Genomic DNA, 22,415 nt, shown 5'->3' with positions numbered 1-22,415 from the left:
CCATTGTTACTACTGATTGAAAGGGTGCTTTTACACTGGCTTCAAACTTGTGTCTGTTCTTAAGTGAAAAATGTTTTTTAATGTTGAATAATGTAGTAACATTTCTGGCCAGCACAGCCTTTTTGACAATGAAACATTGCAATGCACTTGAGAACAGATCATGGCTGCTGCTTTCACCTCTCCCATCTGGGTTAGGTGTCTTCTGAGCATGACCCAACCCTGGGCAGGGAATGGAGTTCTCTCCATCCCTAACCTGAAATGGCCTGTTCTTCAATGACGCCACTGCAGCGTGCCCAAGCACGTCCCATGGCTGAGATTGCCCTGTCCCTGGGCATCATCTTCTCAGTGTTTCCTGATCCTCAGAGCCAACCCACGCACAACTGGGAGATGTTTTCCTTCTCGAGTGCGTGAGTTTCAGCTGTTCTGACAATCCCGTGTGTGCGTCCTTCCTGTTTGGACAGATACTTGATACATACACCTCAAATGGAAAGGGCTGAACATGATTAAAACACACAGTCTAGCCACAGGCATCCTTTTTTCACTCAATCTTCCCCACAAAGCAAACCTGAGGGATTGTAATGACATTCAGAGTTTATTGTACAAAGTGTTGAGTAATTCTTTAACTGTTTTAGATGCAGAGGGACAGATGCAAGGTGCTGCATACTGATATACTTTTCCTGCCTGTATCATGACTGAGACTTGCTATGCTCACAGTGAGGTACTTTCTATTTATGCAGAAATATTTTGGCATAAAAAAAAATCAAACCATCCTGATTTATTTGGAGATAAATAAAGTTCATATGTCAACTGATTAGCTTTATCAAAATAGTTACATTTTTAAAATTTGCTGCACTCCCGAGATAACTGATGGTCCAAAGATAACTGATGGTCCAAGTTATTAACATGCAACATTAACATTTCCCTTTAATTACAGGCCTGTGATGAAAGCCTCTCTTCCAGCAGGTGTGTAGCTCTAGAACCAGTGATGGTTTCTGGAATATGATTAACAGTTCTGAATCAAGGCAGGATGGTTCCCTTGGACATACTGGCTCTGCCAAGGGCAATGGCATTCCCTCAGTGTATCTGACCTCATGTGCAAGGGTAAATCCATATTTACTTTACTCTTTTAAAAATACTGCCTGCATGGCACAGATGCCTCGAGAGTCAAGGTAAAAGCAAACACCAGTGTGCTGATTTTCATGAGTCCTGTTGTTAAATGGTTACATATGATGTGGTTGGCAGAACAACAGCAGCTAAAGCAAATGCACTTGAACTCTTTTCTTCCTTACCTTCCTTGTCCATACTCTGCAGGCTTTCTGCTGCATGTTGCCATTCGGCACAAGGCTGGGCTGAGCGGCATTGTCCCCATCAGGATCATGGAGAATTGAGACTAATCCTTTATCTTCAGTGTTGCCTTTCATTCTGGTTCCCAAATGCTCCAGTGAGTTAATTGCTAGCAGAGGGAAGAGCCATATGCAAAAGAGGAAAGAGGTATTTTTAGCTGGGATCAAAACAAGGATAGAAGCTGAAGGGTGGCAATACAGAGACACAGCTCTCTGGCCCTGCAATGGGGAACATTTCTGATGGATCCAGGGAACTGCAGGTCTGGCTCTCCAAGTAGAGCTGCAAGGGCAGATCCAGAGTTGTTATGCTAGATAGCATAAAGGCAAAACTTGCTGAACTTATAATGGATAATTTATTATGTAGCACTCACAGAAACAGAACCCCTCCATTTTGTGAAACAGAATGTCCTCTAGAAAATATTTGCACTTAGCTATTACACGCAGATACAAGGAAATTCTTTCAGGAGGGTTTGAGTCTAATAAAATGGGAATGTGTGACCTGGCCTGCATCATTATTTGCCCAGTTTTATCCTTTTGTTATTATTTCCAAATGTGGAATTCTCGTTCTCTACAATTCTGCAGGTGAAGCTAGGCCAACAAAAAACAACCATCTCCTCCAATTACAGGGAGCACCTATTAGGGCTGTAAGGAGGCTAGCACTGCAGGCCTGCATCCAGAATGGCATGTGTTCCCAGGGGGTTGTGCAAATGTCCCTGCCAGCACCTAGGAGCCCGGTACCCACGTGGGTGCAGAGGTGCTGATTGGAGTGGTCGGATCCCCAGAGGGCTGGGCAATGTTTGCTCTCAGCCCTCCTTTATGAGAAGCTGGGTTGCCTTGGCCAAAAGAGCACTATGTTTGGCTCTGATGTTCTGGGATGCAACGGCTTACAGATGGTACCGTCCCCTCCTCTTCCAGGATGTAAATCCTCTGGGACCGAGGTCGTGCCATCTCTACGTGCTCATGTTGGAGTGTTGGTCCTTGCATGACACAGAAGACAAGGCTGTTGTAAGCACACCACTTGGCAAGCTCCAGTTTTGGTTTTTTTTTTTGCTCTAATATTTATGATTTTACCTACCAAAAGATCTCCTTTTATAAAATGTCAATGTTCCTACTTCTGCCTGCCAGATACTACAACTGGGAGAGCTGGATCCTTCAAGTGTGTCCTTGTTTCTAGTTATAAAACCAATTTGGACAACAGCGTTTAATATTTGCGAAGGGGTTTCCGTTGGTTTTGTGGCACAGACGTGGCGGGTCCCAGTGCCCAGCGTTAACTGGCGGTCAGTGGGGCTGTGGGCTGCAGCAGAGCCACTGCTAGCGCAGTGTGGGGACGCTGTGGTTGCAGGATGAGGAGCGATCAGGATGAATGCAATGACTATTTCCCAGAATGTAAACAGTCTTGCAGCTTAATGGCTCTATTTACGTTGATGGAGATCAGGAAACACACTTTGTTATTTTAGTCTGAATAAGCTCATGCAGATGGTAAGCAGAAGCAACGTGTTTGGAGTTTCTGGTGTTCTCTGACAAGCCAGGTCACACATGAGTGTGTTAACCTTGCCTTTGAAAAGCTCTTGATTTTTATCAGCTTGTTTACCAAACTGTCACAACAAGGCATATAACCACAGAAGACTCACATGCTGATATGAGAAATGTGCGTGTTCTTGGTAGTGGAAGAGAATAGGAGCTTTCTGCTCTTTGTTAAATGCGGCAACAAGCCATTTTTTTTCTACAAACCACGGAGAGAGCTGTCGAGTGGAGAGACAGGACGAGAGGAGGATGTTCCATGCGACAAATTGCTCTCCTCTTTCCACCATCTCCAGCCTCCACAGATGCATGGAATGGGATCCGTCAAGTTGCTCAAAGAACCCCATTTGTATTGTATCATTTACGGGCGCCAGTGAGTCCCTTCTTCCCTCCAGTCCAGAGGCTTCCCGGGCCAACTCTGCATGAGCTGGTGTTGCGGCTGCAAGAGCCGAACGAGTTAAGCTGTGCTCGCTGTTCCAAGTGGGAGTGAAGAGCCATTGCAAAATGTTTTTTCCCCTGTTGGCTCTGCGTGTTGTTTTAAAATTAAATTGGTTCTGGTTAGCAAACAAGAACAGGACAGCAAAATTAAATTTTCTGTGGAATGTTGTGAATCCTGTGTGAAAAATAAACCCCAAAATATTTTTTCCTTCTGCACTCTTTGGCTTGCCTTTGTCCCATCTTTTCGTGCCATGCCTCCCTCTCTGCTCCCTCTGAGGATGTGTCAGTGGGTGGCAAGGCTGGTGTTCTTATGCTGAGGTGCTGTGAAGAGCAGCAGTGGGAGTTAATGGGAGCTGGGATGTCATGGCTTGGCCAATAAACTTACTTCTTTTCCCCTTCTACTTATTGTCTCACAACTTCCTGCCTTGCTCATTTGTTCTCGCTGTCCTCCCAGACTACATTCTGCCTGAGGGACATTGTTGCTCCCTCTCTGGCAGATCAATGGTGTGCAGGTCCAGAGAGCACTTCAGATATGTAGAGGACACAGTATTCATTTTGGAGGCAGAATTGGACCTATAAAGCATAACTCAGCCCCACACACATGACTACCGCCAGCCATCTGCAACACTTCAGTCTCGCTGGAGTCCAGCGCAGACTGCATCGGAGGAGCTACACCCACATAGGACTCTGTGATGGACAATACAGATTTCTCCCTGTCTGCTTCCATCTTTCTTATTTATTTATTTGTGTGCAGATGGAAAATCTTTGACACAAATTGGCACTCCTCAGATTCTGTTCCTTTGGAAAGCTTCTGCAGCTCTTAAAAGCTTCTCCTCCATTTGGTCAGCCCTGCAGGCATTCGCTGTTCACTTCATAAGTCATTTCTCTAGTCATTGCCTCAGTATTTGTGTCAAGTCTTCTTGGATCTTTATTTATATTTTGGCATGAGTCTGTTCTGAGGGTTCAGCAGACTCTCACTCTTTTGTTTGAACTAGGACATCTTGCTTAGATGGCACAGCAGGTTACTCTGAGTTGAGTTTAGACGTACTTGTGGTGCATGTGGAGTGCTGGGGCTATCATTATCTACTGGCTTTTGCTATTGCTTTTAAATGGGAAGTAAGACTCCTGATGCCTTGTGTGCTTGGTGCCTTGTGCCACCGATTCCTTGAGGCCAGGCATGTAACCTGGAAGGTGGCATGGTGTGGTTGTCCCTCTCACACTCTTTGGGTGTCTCCTCTTGGCCATTGCTGGAGAAGGGAAGCTTTAACAGTCCTCCAGCATGATGTGGTACACTCACATGGGCTCACCAGGCTGGGGAAGACACAGAGAATCAGACCACAGGTCAAAGAAAAGAATAAATGCCTCTGGGGAGGCACTGTGAGTCCACTGAAACTTTGCTCCCAGGTGGCACATGAGGATGAGCACCTCATCACTGTGAGCAGTGTTTTCTGGAGCAGGGCTGTGTGTTGGCCCCCATGCCTGGAACAGGGCTAGTGGTGGCAGCCAGGGAGCACTCCTCCCTCACCATCAGACCATTAGAATAAATAAAACAGCTCCACTTATGCTGGATGAAATCAAGTCTTCTGGACCGTGGCCTAAACACGGTCAACAGCTCCTCTGGGCCCTTGAGCTGCCAATAACTTGCACCTCCTAGTGAGTCTGTCCTTGGGATGGAGCCATTAGAGGCTAAGGAAACTTTGCAGATCCCCATCCTTTGAGAAGTGGGAAATCATCACTGATAGGCCTTGAAGCACCTCTTGTGTCAAGGAATGGAATCCACAGGAAACACAGTAACCAGAACCCAACACTCAGTGCAGTGTCCCATCCATTGCCTTCCTGGAGCATAGTTATCAACAGCATTGCCAAAACTCCTCCAGGGCACTGCAGAGGATGGGTTCCCCTTCTGCTCTGTCCTTGTGGTGATTAGATTGTATTTGACTAAAGAGCCATCAGCAAGCTAATGAGGTTTTCCCAGCTCTCTGATAGTTGTGGGTTTAGTTGCATTTGTGGTCTCGGGACTTGTCTGCACTGGGTTGCCAGTAAAGTGCACCAGAAAGAAATCATAATTAACTAAAGCCTGAAGAATCAGCCTGATGAACCTCTCCCTCCTGCTGCCACCTCTTCTAACACAAGTGTGACTTTCTTGATTGGATAGCCAAAGTGTTCTAGAAAGATACAGTCTGTTTCTACACACGTGTGCATAAAATATTTCACATTCCTCTCTAAATCACTACAGGTATCTGCTTCTTCATTGCTGTCAGTCTTTGTGATCAAAGTTGTTGCATTGCACAGCAACACACCACCACCAGCCCTGGTCAGTGCTGCTGGGAGGAAGTTGGGGCTGCCGGAGTTTGCTGCCTTCATCCTGGGCACCCTTTATCTCCCTCCATTTTCTCTCCAGGAGGTGCTCCTGGTGGCTGACTTGTCCTTCTGGTGTCCAGACTCTCACCCCGTTTGTCTCCTTGGTGCTGACATAGCACGAGAGCACATGGAAATGTAGGTCTGCAGTTGCAAACGTGGTTTGAGTTGTTATAATTTTATCCTACCATCTCTCTTGAAATGGGAATTCCTTATGCTAAAGTTTCAGACTGAGGTCTTGAAGAGATGACCTGAAATCTGAGTGAGAATCTGTTGAGTCATTTCTGTGTGCTGTGAGCATATTTCTCAGTTCTGAAAGTGTAACGTTTGTCAGCTGTACGATAATGCACAACCAGCCACGTTTTGCAGGACGAGGCTTCCAACATCCACAGCCTCAGCAGTAAATGGAGCAAGGTCATTGCTAATCTGGAAGGTAAATGCTTTTGAATCATTTCCTCCCAGGACAAGACCTAGTCTTTTCTTCCAGCTGCTAACACCTTCCTTCCCACTCAGAACAAGCCCATAACCTTCTTCAGACACTGAAAATTTCCTGTTCTCCACTGTCAAAAGCTTTCATCCCTCCTTTTGTATCTCCCTTTAATCTTCCCCAGCATGCCAGGGTGCGTTCATCTGCCTTTCACTGGGCTCACCTTTTCTTGCACTTCCTTCTCCTAATGCTGCCCACATGGCTCCCATTTACTGAAGATGGGAGCCAGTGGCCATATCCCATAAGTAATCTCAGGGGATTCTCGGGTGGAATTATTTAATTAGAGACTGCAAAGCAGTTTGGGAGGGAATTTATTTTAATAAGTTGATTTTATTATTTTTCATGCATTTATTTTTAAGTTGAGATTATGATATATCCAGAAAGATAACCATTTACTTAACCAGTGAGATATTCAGTTAAACCCTGAGAAATTATACTTCTTTAGATCAACCTTCATCCACAAGAATTGAATCAGAAAGCTGTCTCTTCTGGCTAGAGGGCAGAATCCCTTTCAGAGGTTTAACAGTGGTTATTTGTTTAGCTGAGTAAGTTGAAAAACCTGACAAGTATATTGCGAAAACCTCAGATCCCTCTCCCAGAAGGCAAGCCAATGACACCATTAGCTTAATCCAGCACCTCATATACTCGATTTTAATATGACTCTTTAGCTCCAGAATTTGATGTATTTTCAGTTGAAGGATTTGTGTTCCAGTAGTAAGAGGGGAGAAGGAGGGAGGGCAGTGCTGTAGGTCACTCAGCAGTTGGGTACACAGATGTGTTAAAAACCATGCAGAGGGTCTCTCTGGAAAAGAGCTGACGTCTGACATCTATATCCACTCAGTGAGTGGAGTAACTCACAGGGCAGCCTTTTGCTGTGTGTTTAGCTGAGTCCCACATACCAGCAGTGAGTCGTGCTCCCCTCTGCCTTTTCTGCCTATGTGGCTTGCTCTGTTTTTGACAACCACCTCTAGGACTGATACCATTAATGGGTGATATTTGGAGCTACTGTCCTGGCAAGCTGTGTGAGCACCCCTCTCCATCAGCACACTGACCAAGGCTGTGCTAACCAATGTTGAGAAGTTGTGCTGGCAGCAGTGCCTGCAGGGTAATTGTTGTGAAATTTGACATCCATCCCATCCAAGTCCGTACATCTGCAGTGCTGATCTACAGGGCTGGGCTGGCTTTGGGTCGTTGTCCAGGAATAATGAAGAGGTATAGAGCTTTGACAGAGTTCACCCCAGCCACTTTGGATGCTTACTTCACAAAGAGTCATGCCTGTTCTTCCCTGCTTACCTTGAAAGAATGAAGTAGTTCAGGTGATATCTCCATTACACTAAAATTGGAGGAGGTGCATGCCTCTGAAGTGCTGGCAAACAGTGAGGAGAAGTTGAGAGAATCGGGGATGCATCTGTGTCCAGAGGAGTAAAGCAATAAGTATACTTACGGTATATCAGGAATAAAACCACTTCAGCGAAGTGCAGCATTCTTGTAAGAAGGTATGCTGATAGTGGCAAAATTCTCGATGAAAAAAGCAGAAAAGGTATTAATGGAATACGTATTAATCTTCTGTACTCCACAAAACAATCTGACACTCTGATAATTGAGAACTTCTGTGGTTTAGGTTTCCTAGGGGGTCTTTCATCTCTTCTGTCCCTCTTCAGGTCTGCTGCTGTTTCACATTTCAGATTAATGTAACTAATAGTCATGTCACAGTTAATTGTCTTGATGAAAACTAAAGAAAAGAGCTGGTTTTATGTCAATATGTTGCTTAGTCTTTTGCACTGAGTTACCAATTGATATATTCCTCTTTCTTCCTCTTATTTGTATGTATTTGCAGGGTATTTTCCTGCAGTTCTTTCTGCTGCTCTCTCGCCTGGACCCACAGCACAGCTGTTGCCTCTCCATGTCTCACTGGTTGGGAAATGCTCTTAAACTCCCTTCCCCAGAGATCCTCTTGACCTGTGCCCTGAATTTGTTCAAATTTGCTTTTTTTGAAATACATTATCTTTAATCCATTTTTCTTACTCCTTCGCTGCCTTAAATTGCTGAACCTTATGGTTTTGTAACCACTTGCACTCAAATTTACTTCCAGTTTTGGACTATTAATCAACTTTCTGTATCAATATTATCCAAGTTATAAACATCCCCTCCCCTGTTACTTTCCCTTCTCCAGTGAGTTTTCCCCACTCATTACAGCAGCTTGGAGTGTCTGGGACCTGCCCTGCTCTTTATTTAGCAGGTAGCAGGGTAATTAAAATTACCTGTTCCTACCAACTCCAGTTACTTTAGCTGCTTTAGTCAGATGCTTAAAAATATGTCATCCATGTTCTATTTCTGATTAATGGAGTTCTGTGGGACGTCTTCTGTGCTCCTTTTCTCTTTCTTGGTCCCTGGGGACATGCACAAAGTCTGTTTCTCCCCTCTCCTTGAAACCCAGAGCATTCTTCATACAAAAAAAACTCCTTCCTATTTCCTTCTTCTGTTTTCTAAACAGGTGACATAATCTCATATCAGTATTTCCCTCCAATGATGTCTTTCCATGAAGCACATGTGAGGCTAATTGCTGTAGCTGTGTATAAGGGCTTTAAGTAAGTCCAGTTTGTTCTCCTGCCACTTATGTGCAGAGAAGGCTGCTCTGGCTCTGTGGCTGGTGCAGAGGAGCAGTAGTCTGAGCAGACCTGTCCTCCCACAGCACATCAATTGGTTCATGAGATCCTAAATGTCCCAGATAGCAGTAGTTTGTTGACAGATCTTGGTAAAACTTGGACAGCAAGAGCTGCAGAATTGATTGGAAGCTTGGAACAACTTGCACTGCTGTGAATATACTGAAGACCTGCAGCAAATAGTGATTAATGAAAGCGTGTTTAGAGGAGGGTTGACCTTAAATTTGAAGTATCCACAAGAAATAAAAACCTAGAAGGCAGGGGTATGGCAAGATCCAGTCACTAGAAGGCCAAAACAGGTAAGTTTGGACTCAAAATCAGGTGACCATTTTCACTCTGGATGTTAAATAGCTGCAAAATTTCACATGGGGGGTAGGGTGATTTCCGTACTTGCAGCAGATTTTAAGCTGGTTGTGGGTACCTGTGCAAACTATCTGCTCTGTCCTGCTGAGGGACTGGGTTTGACTCCTGCACTCCTCATGTGCATCCCAGGCTGCCTGGTGCTGGACATAAGGCTAACGATGCTGGCCTTTTCCAGCCATTCATCTGTGCCTCCAGAATCAGGTTCAGACTCCACCCTGTGTGCTTTGGTACAAAATTCCTCCAAAGATTAGCTGGAGACAGATCCTGCCAAACCGGGTCCCGCCAGCTGAGCCATATCTGTGAGCCCAGAGGAGAAGAGAGAGTCAGGGCCAGTTCCTTCAAATATTTTACAGATTAAGACCCAGGTCTATGGTCCATGGGAAGTCAGTGGAGGTCACAAGCTGCAGTGGGTCATGGTCCTTGCTGCAGTGTTTACAGTCTGCACCAGTAATTGCAATCTTCCTCACCCTACTAACTTGGTCGATCACTGTTGTGTTCAAATGCAGTGACACTCAACAGTGCAGATGAGCTCTCTGACATTATCTGAGTGCAGCTGGAGGCATCTACTTTAGCCTTGAAAATGCCTCTTTCTTGGCAGTGCTCTGTGTTTATTATAATGCTGTCTGTAATGTGCAAAAGTACATTTCTGTTTTAACTTCCTTCTTTATGTGCTAAAGAGTGTGGTTTTAATTAAGGATTTCAGATTGAAACATTTCCGGTTTTATGTGTTGTTTTTTTGGTTGTTGGTTTTGGTTGTGGGGGTTTTTTTCTTTTTTTTTTTTTTTTTTTTTTTAAGACAGTTTTCAGTTAAAATGTCTCAGAGTTTTGAAAAATACCAGATACCCAGCTCACAAAGTGTGTGAAGAGCCCTAGTCACTCCCTCTTCCTCCCAGGGAAGTCAGCTGCTCCACTGAGTAGGAACAACTAGGGACGGCCGATGGCAAGAACGGGGTCAGCAGGCAGGGGAGGATGTGCCGGAGCTGGGACTGGCGTTTTTCAGCAGCGCACAATGACTGCGGCTCCTTGCACGATAGGAAACTTTGACTCAGTCCCATAAAATGAAGCACCTGATTTTTGTGGATTCAGGGTTTGCTTGCCAAGAGCTGGGGATTGTAAGAGGAGGTGGCCAGACCCCTGCTTAATGGCAGAGCATCTCTGCTGCAGCGCCCGGCACTGAGGGATGTCAGGCGTGCCCCTGCCATCCCGGGCCACCGGCTGCCCCCGCCCGTGGGAAAGAGAGGCCAACCCAAACAACTTTTAAAGTTAAAGGGTTGTTTTGCTGCACATCAACTACCAAAAAAGGAAAAATAAAAACAAGCCATATTTTAACTCTTCTGGTAGTAGAAGAGCTTAAAAGCTTATAAAGGCATCCCAAATTTTCGAAAACAGAAGACAATTGTGTTAAACCAGATTTCTCGAGCCAGTCCCATGATCTTTGTGAGTTTGACTCATGATTTTTGAATGTTGGGGTTTGGCAACACTAAAGTCCTCAGTTTGAATTTGTTCCCGATGTGGTAGTTCAGCCTCCTTGCATGACTGATCAATGTCACTCTGCTCTGAAGCAGCCAGAGACCCGGGGGGCAGGAGGCAGAGGGCTTGGTACAAGGCACTGCTCCTTCTGCAGCTCCAGGGATGCTGTTGGTTGGATCTGGCTTGCATCCCTGCGTGAGGCTCTTCTGAACCAAGCCACGTGTCTGCCACATGGCAAGCAGTTTAGGCAGCAAAAATGGAGCACGGGAGCTGCTGGAGGGTCTGAAGTGAATAGGTGAACTAGATGCACAGCTTACCTGGTTTAAGCTCTTAATAGAGATTAAATGAACATGTTAAAAACATGCTTCGTACCTGCACATCTTTCTTTCATTCCAGTTTAGCCATGCAGCATGTGCACAGGTTGCTGCTCAGCCTGTGCTGCCCAGCTCACTTTTTGCAGGAAAGTGCTGAAAACATCCATCCTCTTGCTGCAGTGTTAGTTCTTTGGGTGCTGTCAAGAAGTAGTATTTATAAAGAAGACCTCTGCCTTGAGACTGGGGTGGCTTGAAAGAATGATGTGGATGCAGCTTGCCTGAGCAGCAAGTGACACACAGGGGACAGGAATTCCTGTGACAGCAGTTGTCATCTGCCCTGCAGATGGCAGGAGGAGGTACATGTGGGGACAGGCATGGCACCTGTCCTTGTCTTCTTTCTCTGCCATGTGTTACCACATACGGCTGTACAGCAAGCTATGGCATTATCTTGTACACACCTGTGGGGGTTTGGGCTGCACAGGGTTTCCCATGTCTGAGAGGTCAGACTCAGGTGCAGGAGGAGGTCCCCCTCAATGTGGCTTCCTGGGCTAGGGAGCAGCACTGTGGAGGCACCAACTCACCTCTCCTCTGTGGCAGCATAGAAATGGCTCATGTTTGCACCTCAAATCAGCTTTAAACTGTATAAATCACCATTCCCCCACCCGTGGGTAATGCTCTGCAGCTGCCATAGGTACCCCTGCCTCAAAGGCTCGATGTGATTCACAGCCCAGTCCTCCCTGTGAGGTGGGCAGAGAGGGCACTCAGTCCTCCAGTCAGCCCTCCCTGTCCATCTCTAGTTGCCTGCCTATTTAGGAACTCACTGAGTGCTTGAGGAGCTGACCACTTCTTACCTATTTGGAAATGCTTTTAAATTGTTCCAGAAATTACTGTTTGTTAATAAATCAGGGTGATCACAGAGAAGTGTTTTAGCTAAATCCTGTAAAAGAAGGAACGAGCTGCAGCGCAGCACTGCCAGCTGTCATTGGATTTAGAAACACACATCATACATTTTGTTGCTTTTCAGACAGCTGCACTTATAGCTGCTCTTATAGCCATATAAAACAGTCATTCTGTCAGCAAACGGTCTGGCAGGAGAGCTGGGTTATGTCTGCAGCCATGTTCCCAAGCCTGGCAGGTTCACTCCCTCCACGTGCATAGGTAAAGCCTGGAGGAAGGCGGCTTTGTGGCATGTGGGGTAGCCTGTCCCCAGCATCATAGCTTTGCATAGGGTAAAGAGCAAAACACTGGGCTGTGCCCACTGCCCATGGAGGACATGGTGCTGACAGGGCTTGTCTCCAGTACCCCTGGTCATTAGGATTGGGTGGTTGCTGCCCTGAGCGGGGGTTTTGTATGGTTTTACCCCAAGTCTGCTGGTGCTGCTAAAGTGTCTGGCTAGCTGCAGGTCAGATTGACAAACCACAGCCTATTATAACAGCACTCATGTCAATCAGGCCCTCTCCACTGTGGTCCATCTTATTTGGACTTTAGAGTTAAAGCTGAGAGTCACAAAGACTGGAACTGGGTCTTAAAAATTTCCTTGAGAGCAGGGAGATAGTGCTATCAAATTTGAAGCTTTTCAGAGGATCAATGTTGCTTTCAAAATAAAACCTCATCCAAGAAGAGTTCCCTATGTAGCAGACCAGCTTTAAATGCCTGGTCAAAATAATATTTGAATATTTTCTACTCATAGTGCAAGCGGTGTCAGTGAGATGTAATTGCCAAGCAGGCTGTTGCCGTCTCTTGGTGGGACGAGCTGCCTCCTGCAGAGGCCCCAAGGATGCCCAGAAATGCAGGCATTGTGGACCACTGAGGATGCTGATGAGCTGTACCCGCTTTTTCTCTGGAGCAATTTCTGTGGCTCAAGCCCAGTGATCGGGGTGGCCAACAAGATGTGGAAGAGCAGGTGGTGCTCACAGTCTTATTTTCCCATGTTCTATTCCTCTGTTCTGCTCAAACCTGTAGTCCTCTTCCCACTCACCTCCATTTCCCTCTGAAACTTTAGAAGATGCTGGATTAATCCCAATTCAAAAGGGAAAACACCTTAAGTTATGCAGCAGGAGTAAACAGCTTTCTTAGCTGTAACATGATCTTGTTTCTTTCCTAGACACCAGACTGGAACAGAGGGTTTGGAAATTGCCCCTCTGGACATTATCTGAGCTTTACAGCATTTGGAGATTGAACCCAGATCCCACATCTCTTCTGAAGCTCCATGTCAGTTTACACTTGTTCCTAGAAACCATTACTGTCCTGTGAGCTCTTTACCATGCGAGGATTGAAAACAGAGCTATTCTGCTCATTTGAGCTCTCTTTTTTTTGCATGAAGACAGAGCTCAGGGCTCATTCCTTTTTTTCACCATCTGAGGATTAAGCCCAATCCTGACTGTTATTCGACCTCGATACCATTTACACGTTGAACCCAATGCCTATGGCTTTTATCTGAGCCCTTAGAGCATTTGGAACCAGTCCATGCCCCTTGTCTGGTATCAAAAGAATTATATTAATTTGGGATTCATTCCACAAAATGAGGCTGTCAGCCAGACTCCTTAGCAATTGGATATTGAACCCAGACCTCGTGGTAGTCTTCCAAGTTATATGCCAGCTGGGAACTCAGCCCACAATCCATGGCTGCTGGCCAAGCTCCTTATTGGCGAGAGATTGACATCAAGCCCCCAGACTGCTATTTCTGTACGGCGGTGTTAAGGACTAAACCTGCTCACGTGGTCAGCATAATCACCTCTGTGTTGGCAGTGAAATGAAAAATCTAGTTAAAGACTTGAATGAATATTGAGGGTCGATGTTCAGCTGCTTAAAGACCAGGGATGATGACAATTCCTCTGGAAAAAGGCCCCCTCGATAGTCCGAAGGGAATAGCCCCAGATCCCCCATCTGTCATCCAGCTGGATATAAAATCCAGGTTCTCATTAACACACAGTGCACAGCATTTCTTTACTGGCTGGCAGTATTAAAGCCAGTTCCTCCAACTTTCAGGTATTCTTCAGATGGGATTAAACTAGATCCCTTTTCTATAGTACCATTAGGCTCTGCCAAAGCACTTCTTGTCACTCAGAGCAGACCTCCAATGCTGCACCTTGCCTTGGAAAGTGCTTCCCACGCATAGCACACGCCCACCGTGGAGCAATAAGGAAGCCTGGTAGGTGAAGGAGGGCAAGGGACAGTTCTGCACACCTCCATCATTTTTGGAGGGAACTGGGAGACTGACCAGGTAAAGGGATCATTTCAGGTGAAACGTTTATCTGAGGCAAGCAAATTTTTCCCTCCTGCCAGCAATTTTGCCTGGGAATTCTTCAGTGTCTTTACATGGTGGGGTATTACTGCATAACAAAATGCTCCAGAAGACTGGATTAAAACCAAACAGCTTCCCAGCTGGGATGGTCATCATTAAAATATGATTTTCAGCAACTGTGTGGGTTTCTTGGTAGCCTTGAAATCTTTAAAATTCTCATTAAGCAGCAACTTTGATGGAATGGCTTAGCATGCAGCTAGAATAGGAAAAACTTCCCATGATCCAGTGGCTCAAGCTGGATGTTACAGTGCATATGGACAGTGTGGGATGTTACTTTTCCTCTGAATTTGCAGTGATGGTGAAGGTTATTCTTTGATGCTCTAACTGTGCAGATTTTGGATGAGGGTTTTCTGATTTCCTTGTCTGAAACCCTATTGTGACTGAGGATGCAATCCATGGGAAGAATTCAAGCCAGTGTTGCAGACCTGTCCCATGGGTCTGGAATTACTCTAATTGCCTGTTGCAAATCTTCTGATTCATATTTATTTGCTAAGAAAATATTTAGTCCTTGCCACACACATGTGGTTTTATGAGGATTTTCAGTGTAAGAGAGCCAGTGCAAATGGGATTCAGCTGACAATGGTGGCAATTTGTTTGTAAATAAATTTTCCATGTACCCTCTTGCTCTTCTGTAAGTGGGAATATCTCTTTTTCCATTCATTGCTCTCACCAGCCATCTTACTCATCTCTTCTCTGAACAGCCTGTACCACTCCTTCTGCCCCCTCCCTCTAAAAATCTCTTTGGGATTCTCTTTGCTCTTTGCCAGGTCTTTCCCAATCCTAACCCTCCACTATCTCCTTCGAGATGCTCGAGAGGCAGGGGACGCTGCTGGCTTCAGTGCTGCCACCAGGATTTGTTTGCAGGGACGCTTCAGTCCTTGCTTGGAATTTATGGAGAATGCAGAGTTGAGCAATACCCATGATTAGTTGAAATTGTTCTTTCTAGAACTACATTTCTTTGCTTTGTCAACAGAAGGGTTCATCTGTTGTGCATTTGACTGTTCTCTCAGCTAACCTGAGGGAGTTAACCTTGGGGACTGTGCTGTGTGTTGTTCACTCTGTGCTCGACTCTTGTCTTATCCTCCTCAGTGCTTGCATGTGCTGTACATACACAAGATAAATGTGGTGAATAGTGGGAATAGAGGGAGAACAGGGTCTTCTTTCCTGCCCTCCTGGTTGAATTCCCAGAGTTATAAAAGCCCCTGGCACATTGTGCCATGCCCCACCACCCCTCAGCCCACTGACTCCATCTCAATGGGCACATGAATTTCCACTCCTTGTGCTAAACTCTGACAAAGCAAAGTTCCTGAAGCATAATAAAAAATGTAGAAGATTTTCAAACCCAGAGATTCTTGAACTGTCCCTCTCACCAAACTTCAGTCAATACTGTGTTCTTTAAAAAGTCTCTAGTATAATGTTTAATTCAGTAACTACAACTGGAAAGTCTTTCCAATTATTTTAAACTGTCAGAGATATTTTAATGTGCCTCAGATTTTGTGTTGGCATGTCACAGAGTTAAGTACCATCCATCTTTCAGAGTACATTAAAATTTAGCCTTGTATAAAACGAAGAGAAATGGGAAAGAATCCCAAAGGACGTACTTGTCCCTTGAACCCCGCCATCATTTGTGGCTTCACAGACACCCTCTGCATTTTGAAATTGTTTGTCTCGCTCTGTAGAACGTATGAGATCAATACAAGCAGCTAAAAACTTTAATTTCTGTGCACAGCTTTGGCTGAGTGCAGGGTTTTCTAGCAAATCTTCACTGGTGGCTGCCCAGCCATGCATTGTTGGGCTGTACTTACTCTCCAGATGCATTCAAACCTCTGCAAACAAGGATGCAAAAGGTTGAGAAAGACTAAATATTTTCTGATTTCTTTTTTGTGTCAGGGTTATGTAGCCTCTGACTACTGGCTGCTGTTTGTCCCAAACCGTCTGAGACAGGCACCTGGCCCACTGAGACCAACTATCAAGTGCTGCCGCTGGCTGCGAGGAAATAGAGTTTTCTTGACTTGGTTATCCTCGCTCCAACTACATGAGCTTTAGTAAATGGAAGAAGCTGACTCTCAGCATCCTTCCACTTTTTTTATTTTTTTTTTTTAAATTCCTTCTACCTGAGCTCAGTGGCACGTTAGTGCTGAGCATGTGCATCCCTGTGCTGGGCAGAGGGGGAGAAGGGACAGGGAGAACATCCTATAAATCTAGTTCTGCTCTATTAAGATTCATTCTAGTACAACAATGGCTTTTTCTATTGAAATACTTTGTGAAAGCCTTGCCTAATGATCTGTTAGCTGGAGAAAGGTTAAATTCCTGTATGATTTTCTTTGTTTGATGAAGAAAAAACAGTGCAATTATCCAGAATTCAAAGTGAGTTTTAGCCAGCTGTTAATAATACTATGATTCTTCATGTTCTCATTACTCAGAAGTAATGTTGCCATCCCTAGTCATGGCAGTAAAATATTTATAGCATTTTCTTATGGCCCTGTTTGTACGTATGGAGGACTGGACATCACTCAAATAAGCTTTTAAATAAGCTTCTTTCTGTGCTTTAACCATCCACAGAATCATAGGTTGAAAAAGTCCTCTAAGGTCATTAAGTCCAACCATTATCCTAATACTGCCAACTCAATCACTGAACTATGTGTGCAAGTGCCACATCTACACATCTTTTAAATATCTCCAGGAATAGTGACTTGACTTCTTCCCTGGGGAGCCTACTCCAATCCTTGATAACTCTTTCAGTGAATAAATTTTTCCTAATATCCAATCTAAACCTTCTCTGGCACAACTTGACACTCTTTCCTCCTGTCCTAATACTTGGGAAAAAAGACTGATTCCAACCTTGCTACAGCCTCCTTTCAGGTAGCTGTAGAGAGTTGATAGGGTCTCTCTGTGACCCCTTTTCTTCAGGCTGAACACCTCCAGCTCCTTCATCTACTCCCCATAAGACTTCTGCTCCAGACCCTTCAACAGCTTTGTTGTCCCTCTCTGGACATGCTCCAGCATCTCAATGTCTTTTTTACAGTGTGGGGCCTAAAACTGAACAGAGTACTCAAGATGCGGCCTCTTGAGTGCCAAGCACAGGAAGATGATCACTGCCCTGGTCCTGCTGGCCATGCTATTTCTGATCCAAGCCAGGATGCCATTGGCCTCCTTGGCCACTTGAGCACACTGCTGTCATGCACTCTGCACGACAGTATTCTTCTCATGTAAGTGCAGCTGTCTGCACTGAAGACATCCAGTTTAAAGCAGTGGTCTCAGAGGGGTCAGGTGTGCTTTAACCACAAATGGTTGGGTAGCTTGTGCTAACTGGTTATCAAGGCTCTTCCAGAGTCACTGGATAGGTTTCCTTCCAAGTTCACACAATCCCAAGACAGCTGCCAAGAGCAAAGGAGGTAAGTGGATTTGATACCTGATACTCTTGGTACCAAGAGTGGCTGTATTAACAATCTGGTTTCATGCAAAGATAAGTTTATTAGTGCTTTTCTGCTTTTTGTAGCTTCATTGCAGTCTGTAGGTCACTCTGTTCTGGGACACCACTGGAAATGTGCAGGAGCAAATTCCAGACATCTGTGTGTTTTTCCTAGCCTGCTCCCCTGATTGCTGAGGTTTCCAGCTTGGAAAGTCGTGGCAGAACATGAAATACACGTGGCATCTGTGTGTCCAGGCACACAGAAACAAAATAAGTGTCATGGGGAAAATATAATTTCACAGTGGTAGGCCCTGCATTGGGATGAACAGACATCTTGTTTCCTCTCGTGGATGCATGGAAAATCAATTCCCAGTCCCCTGCAGTGGCTCCTAAATATGAACCAAATCCCCTCCTGCAGTACAACTGTTTTTGCACTGTGAAAAAGGTTTCATTTCTAGCAGAAGAACTGCAGGTAACACCTTTTTTTGCTTGCTTCATTTGTCATTTGGGTGTCTATCTTAGCCTCTTTATAGGAGTTTCATTTCAAGTGCAGCTTTTTGCCTGGAGGTCTGGAGTAAATGAGTATTAAGTAACTGTATCTGTCTCTAATTCACTAAGTATCCAGAAAAACAGCTAATGTGCCTGAACCAGTGGGATGAATACATTAGAGTAATCTAATTCAGCTACTTTTCACTCAACAACCCAGTAGCATTTAGAAAAAGGTTGTGAAAAGGATTAGGAATTTCTTTTCCACATTTTCCCTATATTCTTTCCATAACTTTTCTGCATTCCATTAAATGTTAGCTATTCAGTTAGCTTATTTCCTTGACCCACCTTAAGACTTTACTTTTGAAATGAGTTTACTCTTAGAGCTGGCTCTGTATTCACTGAGGCTTTCCGTGAGCAGGAAAGGCAACAGTATAAATGCAGGCTGTAGCAGCTTCTCCCAACCAGAATGAGCAGGTCCTGGCTGTAACCATTTTACTCGCACCTCAGATGGGCAGCATGCTACAGGGAATCTTGGAGCATCCCCTCGGTGTTAGGGCAATTCCCTGAGCATGCAGCAGCCTCCTCTCCATTCCCTTCACCTCCCTTGCCCCATGGTGGTGCATGCTGTAACCTTAGTGCTGTGGCAAGTCTGATGTATCCTCTGCTCCTTTATACCCCACTTTTTAAAGAAATGATCTAGAGAAGGCTACCTAACCCCTTCACTCTTAACAGCAAATTACTGAGAGCTGCTCTCGTTGTGTGTGTATTTCTCACTGCAGTTCTGTCCAGATCAGGGTTACCGCAGTTTCTGGAGAGAATATCATGTGCAATCCTTTGTGTTCAAAGTCTCAAACCCCATCAAGGTATAAGACATAAATGGCTGCTTTGCTGCCCGCAAGCCCTGCTCTCCTGTCAGTAGGTTGCTTCAGTGTGATTTGTTCTTGGCATTTCCCTGTGGCTGTTGATCATCTCCTTATATTTTGTAAGTGCTGACAAGCAACTTGATTATTTGTCCAAGTGTTTTTCTGGGACCTGAAGCCAGTTTGCCTACTCTGTAATTCCCCAGTGCCTCCTTCCCCTCTTCTGAAAGCGGAACCCTCGGTCTGCCCTCCCTGGCCCCCTGGAACCTCCCCATCCCTGGTGGCTCCTCACAGTTAAGTGGTTGCATCTCCAAGGCTGCTTCAGGAAGCTCGCCGAGTGTCCTGGGATGCAGTACAACAGGCAGGGATGATTGAAAACACCACTGTTATCTAATTGCTTTCTAACCAAACCTCCTCTCTCTGCCACGTGAGTTTGTGTCTTGCTAATACTGGCATTAGCTTCATCAGACATTTGATTGCTTTTCAGTTTTTAGGGAAGATTTAAGATAAAAAAGGCATTAAGTATTGTGTCTCTCCCAGGAGGGCCCTGTGCTAATGTCACATCACCCTAAATAGTGGGTCATCTCTTTCATTGGTCTCTCCTACTGCTGGTGGCTAGTTCCCCACTGCTCATCCAGGCCATAGTACAGGGAGACACCAGCCTGGGAGCTTTGGGGCCAGCAGGTAGGACACGAATCCCCACAAAGACCCCAGCACCTCAGGAAGGCCACTCTGGCAGCAAGGCGTGTCCAGGCTATCATTAGGCAGGGACGCCCTCTCTCCCCTAGGTCAAGGGGTGATACAAAGTTCCCATCTTTGTGTGCAGGGCAAAGGTTAGCTGGGTGTGTGTTGAATGGAGGCTTTTCTTGATCATTACTGGGGCTTGGTTACTGTACTGGGGGCGGTGGGAGCAGAAACCAGGCTGTTGTGTTGTATGGGAGAGGTGGCCCTGAGCTGGCAGCTCTGGGGTGGTGATTTCCTCCTCTGCTCCCCAGTCACTGCAGGGGGCTACTCTGGAAAAGATACGAGGCAGAATAAGCACAGGAAAGGCTGAACTTTCCTTGCCAACGGCAGATGAAAAGAGATGTTATAAAGTCACTTGTCTCTGGTAACATGGCCCCAGCTCTGACACAGGGATGGAGGGCATCCAAGTTTCATGCTGGAAGAAGATGAGCCCACACCTGGAATCCTATCCCAGTTTCAAAGGTCAGGTTCATTTCTGCAGTTACAGATGTCGTGGGGATGGCATTTGACCCTGGCTCATCCTACACAGAAGGCAAGGTATGATGGACAGCAGGATCATTTGAACCTCCCTGGAATTAGCTTTCCTTTGAATTACAGACTGTTTTTTGTTTCTTCCCAGCCAGGTCTCTAGACAAACTCTATAACTTTGCTGACTGCTCTGGCCTTCACCTGATCTTTGCACTGAATGCTCTGCGCCGAAATCCCAACAACTCCTGGAACAGCTCCAATGCCCTCAGCCTCCTGAAGTACAGTGCCAGCAAGAAGTACAACATCTCCTGGGAGCTGGGCAATGGTGAGTGTGGGAACAGGAGAGCCACGGGAATAGAGCTCACTGTAGGAGAAAGAAATTCAGTTTTGGAAGAGGATATTTGCAGATCCCAGGATAATTTGCCAGTGTAGTTTCAGACAAATTTAAAGCCTCCAGCACCATCTCTAAGACAGCCTTAGTGTGAGTTAGCCCCTTAGCTGGGCATTTCCATTAGCTTGTATTAAGCGTATACAATGTTTCTGCCCTGTCTTCTGGGCTCAGCTGGTCCTGGGGTGGATTTGTATGGTGGCCACAGTGCCATGGGAAGTGGGCAACTCTACAGGGATGGGAGTATGACACCAAGGTACAGGTCCTTCTCCCAGCACACAGCAAAAGGGGTATAAGAGAGCAAGCAATGGCTCTCATCCACTCCACTCCTCAAAGGTTCCTTCTGATGCTCTGCAGAGTTGTCTGCCTCCTGTCCAGACCTCAAGCTGTGTGACAGGCTGAGCTGCGTATCTCTCTCTCTGGAAGTGCAGATGAAAGAGCAGAGCTGACAAGCCTTGCTTGTCTGTTTTTATCTTCCCAGAACCCAATAACTATCGGACACTGATCGGTCGCTCAGTGAATGGCAGCCAGCTAGGAAAGGACTACACTCAACTGAGAAGCCTGATGCAGCTTATCCGCACTTATTCCAGAGCACACCTCTATGGGCCAAACATTGGGAGGCCCAGAAAGAACGTCATCGCTTTCCTGGAAGGGTAAGTGATGTTGCTTTGATGAAAAAGAGATCAGAAATCCCTCCTGAGACAGAGCTCTTTTGCAACAGGTAGGCTTGCTCTTTGAATTCCCAATGCCCAATAGCCTCCAGGGTGAGTCAGCACAGTAGCAGAGGCTTGGGGAGATGGTTGTCTGTACTGCTAAAATTATGCAGAGGTAGCTGGTGGGATTTTAGGCTGGACTGTTTAACACCCTCCCAAGCATTTCCAGTGTTTCCCAATTATAGGCAGACTGAGGTGCCCACCTTGCTGGGATCTGAAGACAGCATAGGTTGCTGCATGCCTGTGGGTTGCCAAATCAGGAGATGGGTCCTGGCACCACTTACCAGTGTGGATGTTATTATCTCTGAGTCCTCCTGGACAAATTGATTTGTCACTATTTGGTGACTTCTTCTCCCTGTGCTTTCTCCATACATGCAGAGGAAGGACCTGTAGCAGCTTTCTTCACTGACCAAGCCCTCTTCCTCCTAGGAGAATTGGCATGTCTCTAGTTTGGGAAGGCCAGAGGTGGAGAAGGAATGGTGACAGTGAGGGACACAGACACCTGGAGGTGACATTGGACAGCTACAGGAATCAGGGAGGTGTGGGAGCCTGCTGGCAGCAGGAGTTGAGACTGTGCGGCTTGAAGACCATGCAGCAGAGGCGAAATTCCCTGAAGGACTGTAAACAGAAACTCCAGTGCAGAAGACTGGGCAGGGGGAGGTGTGGAAGGGACTCTGCTGGGAGCAAAGCTGGGTCTAGCATTCATTAACATCTGCAGGAATGATCTGGCAGAAACAATAAACAGCACACTGATGCAGTCCCCAGCGAGGCGGGGAGGGAGCCAGGGCCAGATTCTCAGCTCTGCTGCAGCAGCACAAAGAGACCATAAAGCTGGTTGATCCAGCTGTGACACCAATGTCCCTCCCACTGACTAAAGTGGGGGAACAGCCCCTGTGCCCACACTACAGCTGCCGCCGATGCCGCGGGAGCGCAGCGCTTGACGGAGCCTCTGGGTTTGGTACGGGGCATGGAAGCGGCGCAGGGGGAGTTACAAAATGTTGTGGTAGCCTTGATCAGCAGGAAATCTATTAGCGCCGGGAGGAGCAGGCTGAGTAAGGAAAACAATGGGGATGAGAGCCA

General features: G+C 46.0%; 1 protein-coding gene across 3 annotated transcripts in view; it reads left to right on the top strand.

Moving 5' to 3' along the window:
- Positions 1-22,415, top strand: part of HPSE2 (heparanase 2 (inactive)) — a 109,750-nt gene that overhangs the window by 53,070 nt on the left and 34,265 nt on the right. For all 3 annotated transcript variants that reach the window (XM_050305421.1, XM_050305420.1, XM_050305422.1), the window contains 2 exons: positions 20,386-20,559; positions 21,104-21,275. In XM_050305421.1, the coding sequence (XP_050161378.1) occupies positions 20,386-20,559; positions 21,104-21,275 (346 nt within the window). The remainder of the gene's footprint in view (positions 1-20,385; positions 20,560-21,103; positions 21,276-22,415) is intronic.

The sequence above is a fragment of the Myiozetetes cayanensis genome, unplaced genomic scaffold, assembly GCF_022539395.1.
Source record: "Myiozetetes cayanensis isolate MyiCay16 unplaced genomic scaffold, myiCay2020 scf10, whole genome shotgun sequence".
NCBI lineage: Eukaryota > Metazoa > Chordata > Aves > Passeriformes > Tyrannidae > Myiozetetes > Myiozetetes cayanensis.
Note: the sequence above shows the minus strand (reverse complement) of the source record. Positions and strands in the feature narration are given on the sequence as shown.